The sequence below is a fragment of the Cetorhinus maximus genome, chromosome 9 (assembly GCF_964194155.1).
Source record: "Cetorhinus maximus chromosome 9, sCetMax3.hap1.1, whole genome shotgun sequence".
Taxonomy (NCBI): domain Eukaryota; kingdom Metazoa; phylum Chordata; class Chondrichthyes; order Lamniformes; family Cetorhinidae; genus Cetorhinus; species Cetorhinus maximus.
Window position 1 is genome coordinate 92,841,309 of NC_135887.1, and position 18,075 is coordinate 92,859,383.

At 41.4% G+C, this 18,075-nt stretch overlaps 1 protein-coding gene across 3 annotated transcripts in view; it reads right to left on the reverse strand.

Annotated features, from left to right (window-relative positions):
- The window catches only part of lsp1a (lymphocyte specific protein 1 a), a 371,560-nt gene that overhangs the window by 132,074 nt on the left and 221,411 nt on the right, over positions 1 to 18,075 (reverse strand). For all 3 annotated transcript variants that reach the window (XM_078549109.1, XM_078549110.1, XM_078549108.1), the window contains one exon: positions 7,606 to 7,770. In XM_078549109.1, the coding sequence (XP_078405235.1) occupies positions 7,606 to 7,770 (165 nt within the window). The remainder of the gene's footprint in view (positions 1 to 7,605; positions 7,771 to 18,075) is intronic.

An 18,075-nucleotide genomic window follows, 5' to 3' on the forward strand; every position in this document is an offset into this window, starting at 1 on the left:
CATGTAATGCTCCCTACAGACAAATGGTTCACCTACACTCACATGTGAATAATGACCATGTGGCTGAGACACCAGTGTCTATGGATAACCAGCAAGGTGTTAGCAGAGAAAATAAAAAGATAATGTTTGAATAACCAAAAAGCAAAGACAAATTCAGAAACAATACAATGAGCCAGCTGAAACAAAAACAAAAAATGGTGGAAAAACTCAGCAGGTCTAACAGCATCTCTGGAGAGAAAAACAGAGTTAACATTTCGGGTCCGTATGACTCTTCTTCAGGGCTAAAGAGAAGTAAAAATGCCAGCTGTCTTTCTCAGCACATCCTCAACCCACCAGAACTCAAACTAGCACCAGGTTTGACAATAGCTCAGCACGTGCATTTGTTAAGGGCAAATCATCTTTAATTAACTTGTGTTTTTTGATGAGGTAACAGAGAGGGGTGATGAGGGTAATGCGATTTATATGGGTGTATATGGGCTGCCAGAAGGTGGCTGATAAAGAAAGGACAGGACATGATGGGCTTGTCAGCAAAGTTAAAGCCCATGGAATATAAGGGACAGTGGCAGCATTAATGCAAAGAAGAGTGAAATGATTCATTTTGGGAGGAAGAATGAGGAGAGACAATATAAAATAAAGGATACAATTCTAAAAAGGGTACAGGAACAGTGGGACCTCGGTAAGGCGGTGGGTGGTTGGGGGGGAGGGGGGGGGGGTTGGGCTTTAGGTGCACAAATTGCTGCAAGTGGCAGAGTAGGTTGAGAAAAATGGTTAACAAGACAAGAAAAATTGGAGCTTTATAGGTAGATGCATAGAGAGTATAAAAGCAAGGAGGCTATGGCGAGAGCCTTTATAAAAGGCTAGTTCGGCCTCAACTGGAGTATTGTGTTCAGTTCCGGGTATCACATTTTAGGAAGGATGTAAAGGCATTAAGAGAAGAAAGGTTTGCAAGAGTGGTTCCAGGGATGAGAGACTTTAGTTAGGAGGTTAGATTGGAAAAGCTGGGACTGTTCTTCTTAGAGAAGGTTGAGAGGAAATTGGATAGAGGTGTTCAAAATCATGAGGGGTCAAGATAGTGCAGATAGGGAGAACCTGTTCCCATTGGCGTAAACAATTAAGAACCAGAGGACACAGAATAAAGGTGAATGGCAAAAGATACAAAAGGCAAGATGAGGAAAAACTTTATGAAGTGAGTGGTTAGGATCTGCATTGCATTGCCCATGGTGGAGGCAGATTTAATCATAGCTTTCAAAAGGGTATTGGATAACACCTAAAGAGAAAATATTTGCAGGGCTACAGTGAAAGAGAAGGGTGGAGTGGAATTAGCTGTGTTGTTCTTACAGAGTCTGCACAGACACAACGGGTCAAATGACCTCCTTCTGTGCCGTAACCATTCTATAGAAAAAAAGAGTCTTCCCTAAACCTTTGGTATTTGCACTTGGTGTCTCAAGTCAGGCCATCCTTCTGCTGTTCTCACCCCCCACTAGCACCATTATCCAGAGAATTAATACTTCCTTATTCCCCACAGAATGAGCAAAATTCAGGAAAAAAATTACATTTCAGAGACAAATATCTAGCATTAAATCTTGGCAGAATTCAAAAGACAGTAACATAACTGACAATTTATTGGATTTAAAAAAAAAGAAATTCCAATTCTTGTCTGAAAGTGTCGACTGTTCAAGGTACAATTTGTTCTGTGTGCTAGCTTGACTTACTTGCTAACAGTCTCATGTCTGGGTCAGAGAGATTGTGATAAATTCCCACTACAACTTCTCAGCATATAGTCTAGGCAGACACTTTGCTGACGTACAAAAGGGGTGCCAGCTAAGGTGGATATGAATGATGCCATGACATTACTTAAAGAAAAGCATTAAAATCTCCTCTGGTGCTGACTAACATTTCTCCTTAAATTAGGCATCTGCTTATTTGCCTGCTGCTCACTTTGCCATGTGCTAACTGGCTGCAATGTTTGACTACGTCCCCAAGTGACGCACCATCTGGATTTGGAAACACATCACCGTTTGTTCATCAATGATGGGTCAAAATCCTGGAACACTCTCCCTAACAGCTCTGCTGGGTTGCCTACACCACACGGAAAGCAGTGAATCAAGTAGGTGGCTCACCACCACCTTCTCAAGGGCAATTAGGGATGCGTAATAAATACTGACCTGCCAGCACTGCCCACATTCCATGAATTACAAAGAAAATCCATTGGCTTTACTGCATTCAAAGCAATTGTTCAGGCATGATATAAATAACTGGCTTCTTACTTCTCTCTTTCCCTCATATAAGATGCCATTTTTCATGTGGAAATCTAAACTGTGCATGCATGCTTGCATTCAATATTATTCAAGAGCTGGGGCACCACACAGGCAACCTCAATTCTGTGCTCATCCAACACCCACACATGTTCACTTTACTGAATTCAGGTCACCCAAATGACAAGCATTTCAACTGAACTATGCAGTTAACCACTGTGCTTACCCCTTCAACAGGGAATCACTTGGAGGAAGTTACAGGTTAAGGGTTAGAAGTTATACACAGTACATTCATACCAAGGGAAAGCACCATGGGACTGACTCACAACATGATATACGACACAAAATAGGCAAATAACAGTACCTTTGAACCATTTACTTAGAGTTTCCTTTTGACTGTGTAGAAGGAAGTAACAGCACAGCAAAGTATTGGCATTGACAGCAATGGAGGAAGTGTAGAAGCATGCAGTAACTTGCATTGATACAGTGTTGGCGATTAGCTTCATGTTGGTGGATTTGGAGCCAATTCCGTTATGTAGGCAATTGCAGCACGCTGAGGCACCATCCTTTTAAATGGACATGTTGAAGCAGGAATTGTAGTGGTTGCCCCATTTCCTGCTCACCTGTATTAAATTTGACTTTGTAATGAAGCTCTTGTACATTTGCCAACTATCAGCAGGCAATCAGGTCTTCAATTTTGTATGATGTATGAAGGGTACAGGAAGCTGTACCTCACTGATCAACTCACTGTTAATTTATATAAAGCAGCAACTAATTCAAGACAGGGCTGGGGGAAATGAGATGGAGTAGGCTTGCGTTGCCACCAATCAATTTTTGAGCATAACAGCTCTCCCGTTTTAATGAAAAAACATTTTTTAAATTTCTACCCATCAAAACACTAATTTCCATCTGCCACAAAGCAAATATCGGAACATGATCCCAACTCTTGCTCTCTCTCATTCCCCTCTTTGGTTTTGGACCTGGTGAAATGGTGCTGAATTCTATGATCATCCTGGACAAACTATTAGCCACCATATACATACTTGCCCTTCAACAGTTCCACATAGTTATCAACTATTGGCTGTTGTTAGGAGTATTTTTTTTTTGGGAGCTAATAAAGGCCCAAATTTTCTGGTCAGTGTTGATGTTGAGCACATTGACACTGTGCATGAAGATTTCTGCAACACAGCCCTTCGGCAATTTTTCAGCCATATCTTCCAACCCCAGCTGAATACTTAAAGGGTCAGTGCAGCCATCCTTGAAGAAGATCATCAGGTGCATGAACAGATGGAAGGAGGGAGAACATGCCCCCTTTTCACACCCATAGCTGTCGTATTCAGTTATATTTTTAAAAAGATCCAAGTTTTCCAGTAAGTGGGTGAGGTTGTCAGGAGAGGGCAGTCATGTCTGGTGGTCAGGAGAGGGCAGTCGTGTCCGATAGAGGGATACCCAGGGGCACAACTGGGGGTGGGTGTGAAGAGGAGTCAGTTATGTTGTTCGGTTGAGATGCACTGTCTGACCACTGAGTTAGACCAGGTATTAAACTGTGTAACATTTCCAGGGTAGGTGTCCAGGTAAGTCCCACCTATCTGGCCAAATCTCCTCCCCAAGCTCAGTGTTGGAGACTTTTGCAGAGGGTCCCGTCAGCACAAAATCAGCCTATTGCAAGTTTAAACATTCCTAGTAATATCCACGTATGTCTATACGTCAGAAATTCCGCAGGGTCCTGACACCCATCGCCCAACTTAGGTCCCATTTCCGATGATCAGGAGACCTGAAGATTTGGGCCCATGTTTCCAATTTTTTTTGAAGGTTCTAGTGTTCCCAGCATGTTTGGGCAGAAACATGTCAAAAAGGACTATCCTGTCCCTAACCATAACTTAAGGATCTTCCTCCTTCTGCATTTGTATCCTTAGCTTGCTTTCAATATCAACCCTTCTGTCGTAAATAAAGGTAAGAGAATAAATCAAATGCGACTTGCTACTTTGAGGGACAGTTCATTTTGTGACAACCTAAATTATATATAAGGCACTAAATAAATTGAATATCCAGGTTAGAAATATTTTACCTTTCGCATTTGGTCCACACTTATCACCTGAAGGGTGTGGTGGAGGTGAGATATGAAAGGTTTTTGACTGTAAAAATAATTTAAAAACCAGGAGGGTTTCTGACCACAATCTGACGGAGCTAGCAGGACAAAACACCTGGATTTCACACGAGAGGATCAGGCTGGGACAAATCAATCACCTGATATCCAAGCTGCACACACGAAGCAGGGCCATGCTAGTGGGGTACTAGAGAATAGACGATGCCCAACATCAGTCTAACCACAGGGAAAATATTTGTTTTCACCGCCAGAGCAGCAATTTGACAGGTAGAGCAGAGCCAGTCACCTGCCTGGTCTAGAACCTGCTCGGAGTGGCAACCAACTCCACAAGATAGAAGTCTGAGCTGTGAAGACAAAATCCATCTTCCAGTCCTACGGTGATAGTTTAATTTAAAGTAGTATTCCAGATTTATATTTTCTAAATTGTTTATAATCTTATATACCTCTTAGTGGGTACCAGGCAATAATATAAAATGGAGCAGAAATCAGTTACTCAGTCAGCAAGTTCACAATGATAATAAATGTAGAAAACTAGAAGAAAAAAATTGATACATTAAGTGGTGTTCATTTGAGGTTGGCTAAAAAGAGATAGCGTAAATGGAAGCTTCACTGTGTATTAAACCAGTGCTAGTCCTGTTCATGTAAAAGGTTGGAGCAATATTGCCTGCCTAAAATGGAATACTATTATTTAAAAACTTTAATAGCATCGTTCACCTCCTTTGCATACTTTTGCCTTCAGTCAGTAATGATAGTGAAACAGTTGTATATTTGCACCAGGTTCATCACTCAGTACCAGCTGTGGCTCAATTGTAGCACTCTCACCTCTGAGTTGGAAGGTCACATGTTCAAGTCCTGCTCCAGAGACTTAAGCACAATCTTGGCTGACACTTCAGTGAAATAATGAGGCAGACACCATCTTTTGATGGAGACATTCCCCATCTGCCCTCGCGAGTGGAAGTAAAAAAAAACAGGAAAAGCAGATGGTCTGGTTATTTTATTTCGTTGATGTTTGCTGGACCCTTGCCATATGCAAGTTGGCTTCTGCATTTCCTACATTGCAACTTCAAAAGTACTTGTTGGTTATAAAACACTTTGGGACAACCTTAAGCTACATTAATGTATGCCTGTTGATCCGTCAGTCTTCTTTCTTACTATTTGCAGACAGCTATACACTTACCACTTTCTGGTTATATAGTAAGATTTCCAAACTGCTCTTTGACCCTATTTAGCTAACCCTAGATCTCACCATGATTCAGCATAGATCAATCGAGGTCTATCGACAATTTCTTGCTGGTTTAACTCTATTGCCCCTTTCTCACACAGCATTTACCATCTGTATTGTATCTAATGCCCATTACTCTTTCTTATGTATCTGTAGCTTTCTTGTATGTTAGCCCTGTATGAAAGACCCTTCTCATATCCAACTCCATGAACATGAACCATTTTGGGAAAAGGGGAAAAAAAACAAAGGAGGTAACTTAAACCTACACTGTCTGAAGGAATAGGGCAGCTTTGAGTAGGATACCCATTTTACACCCTGTCCAAAGTTAAACTCCAATGGAGGGTGGGGACTAAAAACAGGTGTCTGACCCAAACCTACTTCCTTCATGCCAGGCACGCCAGGTTAAATTACTTTATTTTACACCTCTCTCTTATTCCACGCTCTGATATTCAACAGAGGGATTAAAAAGAAAATTACAAGTGTGCCAGGCTCAATTTATTTTAAAAACCTAGCAAATATTTGTCCATTTTATTTATGGTGTTAATGGGATTAGAGTTCCATTATGATGGCTGATTGGATTGAATTTTTAAGATATTGTGTTTCCAGTGTAGAGGGCTGAATGCTGGGAGCACATATCAAATCCTACTCCAAGTTTTTATGTTCATCAAGATTTTTTTTATTATTCATTCAGAGGATGTGGGCATTGCTGACCAGCAGTTATTGCCTATCCCTAGTTGCAATTGAAAAGATGGTGCTGAACCCCCTTCTTGACCACAATTGAGTGACTTGCACTTCAGTGGGTAGTTAAGAGTCAACCACATTACTATGGCTCCAGAGTCACACATTGGCCAGACTGAGTGAGGACAGCAGATTTCCTGCTCTAAAAGGAGATTAGTTAACCAGATGGCTTTTATACAACAATATTGTAGTTTCATCCTTACCATTACTGAAACTGGCTTTTTATTCCAGCTGTATTTAATTAAATAGTCTTTGGGTAATACAGAACTTGAGTACTGCTGAAGAGAGACTTTTTTTTGTCCAAACTTTTCATCTTTCACTCTCCAGGACAATTCGCAAGAAAATACCAACGTTAGGGGAAACAACATATTTATACTGTATGAGAAGAGAGTGTTGATTGGTTAGCAAGTGGACTCTGATTGGTAGTCACCATGCATTGGTGCATTCTCCATTGCAACAAGTCTAACAATCACAGCCCACTTGCCAACCAATCAGCACTCTCTTCTCATACAGTATAAAGATGTTGTTTCCCCCAACGTTGGTATTTTCTTGCGAATTGTCCTGGCGAGTGAAAGATGGAAAGCTTTGCGAAAAGATGTCTCTTCTCTCAGCAATACTGTATTTAAATTCCACAGTTGTGGTGGGATCATTTAGTCCAGGCCTCTGGAGTACTCATCCAGTAACATAATCACCAAGTTACCATAATTCTAGCATGCATTATGTGAAGCTCTTTGATGGGAACACTGAATTATAAAATTTCCTTCATTATTTCAGTACTGAAATTGATAAATATTTTTGCTATCGAGGTTAACTTCTCCATTTTCCACTTCCATGGTGATAATGGGATGAGAGTTCCCTCCCATTAGGGTGGAGTTCCTTTTTTCCCCCGTTTGAAACACGGGAATGAAATTGAAAGCATGCGTTCTTGTAATATATATCAGCATCCAGGAGATGGGTTTAGCCATACAGCAGCCTTCTTTCTAAGTGAAGGAGCCAAAGGTAGGTGCCCTCGGATATGCCGAGGAAGTATGACCTGGGCCAGTAAATGGGGAACTTGGGACAAATATGTAAGAATTCTTACGCCTTTCAACTTCCACCTGGTTGGAACAAACTACAGCAATGCTAATAAACTAGAGAACTCTCATTTCAAAAGATTGCTAATTGCTAGATCTTAGTGGCATTAGTACCCACATGCACCGGTCTTTATCTGTAACTTACACTGATACTGTTGTGTGTTCAGTTCTAAGAAATATTTTTAAAACTGCTTATATTCAAGGACCTACTGGTTTTCCTCAGTTGTTGAGAGGCTCTCAAAGACTGGTGTGGATGACGTGCTGCTGGTGAAGGACCCATTGTCATCTTGGTCATAGCGTTTCTCCTCACGTGCTCGACGGCGGCGCTCACGGGCTATCTCCTCCTCATCTTCCATGCTCCTCTGTGCAGTCAGCCTATCAGAAAAGAGCAATGCTATCAGTAACACCAAATGATATTGATCGATTCACAATAATTGACTAGTTAATTGGCAAAAGAACTAGAGGGAAGATGAGGAGAATCTTTGTTCACACAGCAAGGAAATTTAGAATGAAAGACTTTTTCCATAACTGCACCAACTACAAAAAGATAGTCCATTAGGTTGAAATATTTTTTGCTTAAAAAGGAGACCCATTTGTTTGCAAACAAACCCACAATCTCATAAATTGGGTTTCAAATGCATTATATAAAATCGTCATCTCTCTCCGTATGCAAATAAAAAGTTTTGTCAAACCCTTCGCTTGCCCAACAGTGGGCCCTCTTTCACTGCATCCTCTGTACTGCCGCTGATGGCAGTGATCTCATCTCCTTCCCTCTAGATCCTCCCTCTCTAAATGCTTCATCTTGCCACTTCCCAAAATCCCTTCTCATCAACTTTAATTTTGCATTCTTGTTCATTGTCTGCCTTTTTTCTATTATTTGTTTATTCTATTATTTCTATAAAAGGAGTCTATTGTATATTTCTGCTCATAATGAATTCCATACCCCTTTAATGGATACCCAGTATAAGATCTAGTAATTTACAGAGGCTTAACGAAAAGAGCAGATTTTAGATAACAATTTTCCAACTATTCAGAAGTTTAAAACTGTACTAGGTGAGAACCAGAAGAGAAAACAGCTTGGGGAAAGAGTGAGTTAGATCTCTGAATACAAGGTGACTGAAATGTAAATATAGTCCCCTTTGCAGTACAAGTATATCTGGCATAGCAAGAGTTAATGTGGAACTGGGGAACAGTGCCGCCTACAGTGTGATGTAAAGATACACATGACCTGAGCCGAGAGAGAGTTGTGGACTGGACAGAGACCCATGTAGAAGCAAGAATGGAGTTAGCTCATAGCTTGGGTTAAACTATGTACATATATACAAGGTAATCAATAAACGCTTAATGTTCAACCATACAAGACCCAGAACCTCTTTATGAGACCTACTGAACTGAACATAAGATACTATGGGAAAGATGGATTATGTTTGTACATAACTCGTGGGTTTCCTCAGGCCAGTAGACTTTCCACAAGGGTTCTCTCAATCTCCATACCATAACTTTGGCAGTGGATCAGAAGAAACCCTAAGAAACAGCGTAAGTAGCTGCTTACACTGTTTCTGCAATGTTTCCACCAATCTTTCACCAAAGGTACCATGGGAGATTGGAAGAATACACTGAGGTTCCATGTGAGGTGCACTTCAGCAAGCGACCACGTTCAAAATGGCTTCTTCAGCTGCACTCTAAGGAAATTGACTTTGATTATTTTGACTGAATAAAGTGGTGCAGTAATACACCAGCCAAGCCAACACTCTTGATTACTAACAGACATGTGTATTTGGGAAAATAATCAGGGCGTACTCAAGTACTACAAATAATGTATGTCAAAGCATTAAGAATTGACTTAATCAAAACAAGACCACCCGAGCTGAGACACAAGTGGCCATCAACATACAATTGTGTGTTCATTGATTTTGCTGTTCATTATTTAACTAAAGTGCCTTCATTTTTACTGTGAGACTTCTCACAAGCAGAACTGTCCTCCAAAGATTTTAAGCTTTGATATACCAGTTAGCTACAGCTTTTGACTAAGCCACGGCAAATGCACAGGCAAAAAAAGAGAAAAAAAGACACGAATTTGCGTAAGGCCTTTCTTGGCCTCAGGGCATACGAAAGTACTTCACAGCCAATGGGCTTTTAAACTGTAGTAATGTAGGAAACACAACAACCAATTTGCACACAGCCAGCTTCCACAAACATCAACATGATAATGACCAGATAAACAGTTTTGGTGATACTGATTAAAGGATTGGCCAGGACAGTGGTGATAACTCCAGTGTTCTTCTTTGAAATAGTACTTTGGGATATTCTATGACCAACTAAGATGGCAGACAGGGCCTCCATTTAATGTCTCATCTGAATGACGCCACCAACAGTGCAGTACTCCCTCGGAACTGCACTGGAGAGTCAACCTAGATTTTTGTGCTCAAGTCCTGGAGTGGGATTCGAACTCAAAACATTCTGAGATGAGAGTGCTATTCACTGAGCCATAGCTGGCTGACTCGTATAACAAAATATGATAAAGGAAGGAAGGAAAGATTACAATTAAGTATATCCTTCATGGCCTCAGGACATCCCAAAGTGCCTCATAGCAAATTAATTAGTTTTGATGTTTAGTTACTATTGTTTTGTAAGCAAATGTAGTAGCCAATTATACACAGCAGGATTCCACATACATTAATGAGAACTTCCATTTCTGATATGCTAAGGTGTCATGACTGGACTATATCACCTAATAAACTATTAATGTCTAATTTGAATATATCCTGCCAAATATGAGCAGACATTTTCAAAGTTGGAAAATTGAGCAGCAGCAATGGGTTCCAGAGAGCAAGTGGAATGGCTCCCTACCTAGTCTCCTAACCACAACTACCCCACTACCACAAACATAAAATACTGTGGATGCTGGAAATCGGAAATAAGAACAGAAAATGATGGAAATAGTCAGCAGGTCTGGCAGAACGGATTAAACGGTCAGCAACCTGAAACATTGGGTGGAATTTAGTTGTGGGGGCGTTGGTCCCACCCACCAGTTGAAGAACTAGTGGGAACCCCGCGTTGCCTTTTCATGGGAGGCCTGACACTATGCCAGGCTAATCAAACACTTCCTTGGACAGGCCTCCCACTGAATTAAGGCCCTAGTTAGACAGAAATGCCACCCCACCCTGAGAGCTGCCGACCAAATACAGGCCAGCAGCTCTGCACTACTGGCAGCAGTGGTCACTGCTGGTATTACATTGGGACCTACCAAATGATCTGCGGAGGATCCTCCAGAGACAGTAAGTGGGACAGGATGGGGTTCTCAGGGAGAAGGTGCCACCTGGGTGGAAGGGGGTGGGGATGGTTGACAGAAAGGGCAGCAGGGTGGCCTTCTGTGGGCCTCTCCCTTCCCAATACCAGGTCCCTTTGATCAGGTGCAGAGTATCTTTAAATGAGGGGCCGCCCTAGAAGCCTGCAGGCAAACCTTACAGGGTTTGCTGGACGGCCTCCCCAGTTGGCGAGTCCCCTGCCCACTGTTGGTTAAGTACCAGGGGCGGTGGAATGAGGCCCTTAAGGGCCTCAATTGGCTTTCAGGCAGGAAGACCGCCTTCACACCTTCCTGCCCTGGACTTAAATCAGGAGGTGGAAAGGCACCAAGATCTTCATCTCACACTCTCCTGCCCAATCACCCCTTCCCCCAACAAACCACCCCACCTCTGGAAAGAGCATTAAGTTCTGTCCATTAACTCTTTCTTCCTCCACAAATGCTGCCTGAGTATTTCCAGCATGTCCAGTTTTAATTAGCCTTACCACAGATCAAATCTACTCTGATGTTGCATTCACAGAATAAGGGCATCAGCAAATACATTAGTAAAGTCACAAAATAAATGTCTGCAACAAACAAATTATAAATCTGGTCATCTCTGAAAAATCTTAATTCTTATTGCCCCTTCCAGTATATTCCCCGTCTTGCCTCTCAGCTAGGATACAATGTCGTGACCAATATGCAATCCCTGGTATCTCACTCAAATGAATGTTTTTCCACATGTACATCTTGGCTGTATGAATAGACCTTTTGACCATCAGATGTATCATAGAATAGTCTAAATGTATACACTTTCTAAAAGGGGTCAGTGCCAGCAATTTTGTCAGAACTTTTCCTTTCCTGGCCCTGTGTCTGGAGTCCAACGTGGCATCTGTGCTGCCATCTTAGTTGTGATCAATTAACTCCTTACAAACCAGCGAACAAACTTGGCACCCTCCTGATTTATATGGTTCAATCCACACCAGGCAGTAATTTATTTTTAGGGGCACAATACACAGTTTGACAAATTTCTGTATGTGACACACTAAGTATCAGAAAAATTATCTTAGACACCTCAACACAACCTTACGTGATGAACAGCAGTTTGCATGGGGTCGGATCTTGATTTTTGCCAAGTCACAGCATTGTGTGTTAGGTGTCAACTGTGGCTTAATTGGCAGCTGTAGGTTGTGGATTCAAGTCACATTTCAGAGCTGAGCATGAAAATCTAGGCTGACACTCCAGGGCAGCCCTCAAAGATGGCCTGACAACATTTATGCCTCAAGCAACATCACCAAAACAGATTGTCTGGTCATTATCACATTGCTGTTTGTGGGAGTTTGCTCCGAGCAAATTGACTGCAGGTGTGTTCCTTACATTACAACACTTGAAATGTACTTCGTTGTTTGTAAAGCACTCTGGGTCACCCAGAGGCTGTGAAAGGCACTATATAAATGCAAGTCCTTTCCTCTACTGCCACTTTAAAAGAATTTTAACACCTTACAGGGGAGTTCTTGGGAGGCCCTTAGTGTACTCACTCTGCCCCAATACTGCTTCATCGGCTCAGCAGAAAATTCACACTGTATCAGTTACAGCATCTCTGCAGAGTCCTTTTGTTAAACATTGCGACAGGGTTATTCATTTGCAGCTCCCCACAATGGTTCAGTGGGAAGGTGCACCACTTGGTGTGGTATTGACCCAAACGGAGCAGGAAGCACCAAAGTCCGTCCTGATTTAGTTGACCTCCGCTAAAGATGCTATATCAGGCTAGCAGAAGGAAGAAAAACTCAGTATACCTGCTGCTAGTATATAAACATTAGGTGAGGGCACACTCAGACTCGTTTGTTAACACCTCCATAGTGAACGTCAACAGGCTCCTCTACGTATCTGCTCTTATTAAGGATATCCACTTTGGTGAGGCACTGGATTGCTGCTGGAACCATATCCCACCACAATTCAGGTAAGGATGGAAGAAATTTGGAGGAAAAGACTGATTTGCTATTGGTGAACAAGATCGTGTACAAAATACAGAAGGGTCCCACCAGATGTATTACCATACACATTCAGTGTTGTCAACACGAGATTTTAGAGCCCTGATTGCTGCTTTGAGAACGGAGTTCATTTTGGTCAGCAAGTCCTGAACAAATAGTAGCACAATATGGAGTAAACCCTCTGACCCATTTTGTGCCCTAGGCTTTTTAAAAGATAATTGATAATCTCAGTGTAAAATACACTTTACAGCCACAAATACCTCGAAAGCAATATAATTGATATCTTCCTTGTTCATGCTGTCTTCTCACTTATCTGCACATGGAGTGGAATCTCACACTTGGATACTGATTCTGTGAATATGCACAGAGATTCAGATGCCTTTGGTACAATGTCATTGAGCTTCTAAAAAGAGCAGACATCCAGCAAACAGAAACAAGCTTCAGTCATCACATCATAGTAATTGGGCACCTGCTTTAGAAATACCCCTCACCTTTCCTCAATCCCTCTTTGCATCTCAAATGAGATTGGGACCTCAAAATAAGGGATTTCCTTGGCATGCTAAACATTTGATTTAAATCAACACATTTTTAATTTCACAGTGGAAATGCTCCCTCTGAAGTGACAATTCACTCTACATATATTTGGGCACTCAAACTTCCTGCATTCGGTTTTTACTTTCACTTCATTTTTGTCCCCCCAACACTGGATAAGTAAGTAATATTGACCTGATAGTCCTTGATTGAATCCCCATTGTGTAGTAAATTGTTTAATCTCAGTTGGTGTGCCAATAAACTACTATAATCGGCCTCAATGGCCCTGGATTACAGGACAGAAAATTGACAGAGGGTTCTACCTATGGATGCTCATTGGATTTGAGCACTGAGAATATCAGGTTAAGAATCTTGGTTTAATGCCCTCTATGCTTGAATAGCGTGACCCTTCAACAACTTCTTAGGCAGAATCAGAAGTAGCGAGGGACTTCACAAATATCTGTACTACATCATTGAACCGGAGGTAAGGGCACAGCGGTTACGGATCTGCACTCTAGCAAGAAGTCAACACCTCAAGAAGAAGGAAAGACTTGAAGGAAAAAAGCGCTATTATGCCAATTCCAGTCGTATCAGTAAAGGTAAAATTCAGATCAGTAACTGTTACCTGCAGTAACAAACCACTTCACACATAACAAAAAAAGACTGGAAAGTGTAAAATTCAGTTCAGTAACTGTTACCTGCAGTAACAAACCATTTCACACGTAACAAAAAAAGACTGGAAAGTGTAAAATTCAGATTGGTAACTGTTACCTGCAGTATCAAACCACTTCACACATAACAAAAAAAGACTGGAAAGTGGTCAACTTTAAAGTGCTGTAAACAATTGTTGGGGAAGGCCCTTTTGAACAATACTTTTGCGTTTTAATCTTCCTGTCCTCTGGATGAAGCGGCAGACAAACAGCTAATTTCAGTGTTGCCTTCAGTATCATCTTGGTGCTCACCACCAGAAATTGAATGAGAGAGAGAGAGAGAGGATTAACTAATATACTGTCTGTCTGACTAATGTCTCCTCTCAGGCATCAAGGTTCAGATCAGAAAATCAGGGTGGCACAAATGTGTTCCACCATTGTTTCACAACAAGGTAGGTGTTCAATCTACTCTGACCAGTCAGTCAAATTTATTTTTTGTTCCTAAACCTCTGTTAGCAGTAGGATCACAATATTAGTGTTTTTTTAATACCAACAAGACAAAATTAATCAATCAGTCAGCTCCTGTAAGCAAGATAGAGCCAAAACCTGAGGAAAGGTGGGGCATTTAGTCACATGAACAGAAGGATGGAAAGACCTGCCACAAATCAAATACAATCTGCTCTATCATGAAATTTATTCAACTCAAACTAATTTTCAAAGGGAAGGTTCTGCAAAGTTTCTCTGCCCCTCCAATGTAATTCAAGTAAATTGCCAGGAAACATCCAATCTTACATCCTGTATTATTTATTCATGACTAGTTGCCTTCCTTGGCCTAACATATCCACAGATCCATCACCTTCCTTAGCATGAAATTTCAAATGGTGTCAACATTCAAAACTCTTTTTTGTACAATATTCATCTTCACTAACTTTTATAAAATCAAACTGCTTCCTAGCCAAACAGTCAGTTATTTTTAAAGGCCCCAATTTAGAAAACAATCACTTTAGATAGGAACTAGGTCACATATGCCATGGTCAAAACATTTGGCAACATTTGATGATGATTCTCAAATACTGATTCATTGTGGAATTTCCTGACAGCTGGTGAATTCATGAAGCCAGTAAAATTTAGCCACTCATTGTCACAAAGTTATCTAAGTACTTTTCAGCGTCACAACCAACCCTGTGTAATGACCTCGTTCTGTATTTCTACAAAAATCAGCTTTAGCTGCAGCCAGCTCATTCTTAATTAGCACTTTTCTCAGACAAAGACCACCACCTTCAACACCTCTTTGACCCTTTTGTCTCTGACATCTTTTGATTATCTGCTCACACCACACCCTCAATGTGTCTCTTCCCCCCCACCCACCTTAAACCAATTTATATTTCTCCCTTGTTGAAACTATGCTTCAGTTCTGCTGAAGGGCCATGAGGGCTCGAAACGTTGACTGATTTCTTCTCCGCCGATGCTGCCAGACTTGCTGAGTTTTTCCAGGTAATTCTGTTTTTATTTTGTTTCAAAAGGAAGTTATCCTGCACGCTTACACTGAGGTGCTAACTGGCCATTTCCTTTTTGTTTATCCACTGTCAAGGTCGTGGTTCTGCAATACCAGAAGAGATGATGTCATTATTAGACTACCATATTTATAGCAGTATAAGGCCCTTAGAAATTAATATTGTGTTAATTGGTGAATTGATTAGAATGTGGATAGACTTGCAGTTCTTTAGGCGGTGGGTCGGTTGCAGAGTGAAGGCATCAGCAGCTCTTCAGCTAAGCTTTAACATTGCACTAAATGCTCAAAACCCAATCAAATAGAAAATATTATAGACATCAATATTTCTTTTTTTCCCTGTTTGATATCAGGATGTGGATGGTACTGTTATGGTCACATTCATTGTCTACTCCCATTTGCCCTGACAAGGAGGCAGGCATAATATTTGTTTGTGAAACAATGGCTGTGTGACCACTTCAGAAGGCATTAAGCATTAATTACTTACAGGCAAGATGAAACAAGAATAGCTGGCTCACTAACCACTCCACATGGAACCTGCTGGTTCTTTTTCAACAACTGATTTTGTTTTTTTCCCCTGGTGCTTGATTATGTTTTTTTCAATAAAATGAAAACTAGGGGACACAGTTTAAGAATAAAAGTGAGGGGAATATTTTTCTCAGTGGAATTATCTTCCCCAGAAAGCAGTGGAGGCTGGGTCTTTAAATTTATTCAAGGCTGAGTTAAATTTTTGATAGACAAGGGGATCAAGGGTTTTGGTGGGGGTAGATAAGAAAGTGAAGCTGAAAGCAAAACTAGATCAGCCATGATCTTACTGAATGGCAGAGTAAGCTCGAAGGACCAAATGGCCTCCTCCTGCTCCTATGTGCCTACTGAATTTAGCTTCATAAATTGACAGTGACATTGGAATTTGCAACCTTTTGGTTGTTAGTTCAGCACCATTAGTGCTAGACTAACATACCCAAGATTTTCTTAAACGTATTTTCTAAATAAACTTGTTAGCAGCAGTGAAAAAATGACAGGTCCCATCAGAGGTACCAGCAGGTGCAAAATTCACCAATTTTCTTTGGCAGGAATGGCATGATATGACTGCAATGCATTCCTGCCGTACCATCAGATATGCTTCTGAGCGGAACCTTTTCTGTTTGAAATACCATAATAAAAGTGAAAAAATAATTTGAATGAAGGTACCATACTTTCCTTGGAGGGGACAGAGTGAAGTATGTGCTCAATGTAACCACTGCAGATGTCACTGTTTGCTGCATTGAACTCAAGACTTAATTAGAAAGCCTGGTGGCCAACCAGTGAAAAAAAGGAGGGAAAGGTGATATGGCCTCACCTGCCTGAGTGATGGCTAATGTTAAACCTTTGTGTGAGGGCGTAGGGTCACATTAATTAGACGGCACTCCATCACAAAGCTTATAAGTAAAACAATACTAGTAAAGCTTGTAGGAGCACAATTTCATCAGAATTTCAACAGTTCCATTTGCAATTCATTAGATTTTAATGACGTCACATCCCTCCCCTCCACAGCACTTTGCATTTTGCCTGAATTTTTATTTTGTGCTAACCTCCTGAGCCCAGAGGACACAAAATCTGTGGTAAAATAGATTTGGGGCAGGGTTTTCCCCGTGGACTTTAGGACAACGGTGTCAGGCTTAAACTGTGGCCAGAAGACCGCACTGTGTGGGAAATGGCCACTCCCCTCTGATTTTCCCTGAGTTGGCCAATTAAATGGATAGAGGGTGGCTTGCCATCAATTAAGAATGGCTGCAGGCTCTGAAAGCTGGAGGGCCAATAGGAAACTCAGGTTCCACCTGTCCTCATTATGCATGCTTGGCTGAGAACCCAACTAATAAAAGCATGTCAAAACAGAATCCCTGCTGAGCACAAATGAAGTGAATTGTTGAATTTACTAGATTAACATCTTTAACTGGTTAATAGTTGTCCTGTGATCTCTTTAGTCAACGTCTCAATGTTTATTTGGAAAAGATTAAGAGGTGCGAAGTGCTTGAAGCCTCTGTTATTGATACTTGAAAGTCTTATTGACACTTTTATGGGGCTGTAGGAACAGCGGTTTCATTTTCCAAGGAACATTTCTGAATGGGTGTTTTTCTTCTCTCAGCAGTTCCACACTTGCCTTTGTTATTATATGGCTCATTGGTTATATACATAGTGAATGGACAGGGAGCATCACAAGTTGGCATGGGATGTACAAGGGGCCATGTGGAGTAGGTGGAGGGATGAGGGGATGAGAAGGATGAGGGCTAGAAGGATGAAGTCCCAGACAACAGAGGTGGGTCTTCTAATCAGGCCACCTCAGCACTCACCCACCCCCACAGCTGCCTAGGATCTGCTTAGGGTCAGTGGGCCCGACTCCATCTTGCACCCACCTTCTGGGAGCAAACATCACATGTTTCAAGGCCCTTTAAACTGAGGCGGGTCTGCCGAGTCCAGAAATTTCCCAACTCGAATTACCTACCGCAGTAGCGAGCATCCAGCCCATTGAATACTTTGTGGCACAGAAAGAGTCCATTTGGTCCATCGAGTCTATGTGGGACTTGATCACATTAAGGCAACAGTGCCTGTATGAAGTACCAGCACTACAATGAAGGCTTACATCTGCTATCAACAGTTTACTGTACTCTCCAAGTACCTCAGAGTAAAAATAGTCTCATTTCCAAAATTACCAATCTCTACAGCAGCCAATCTTGG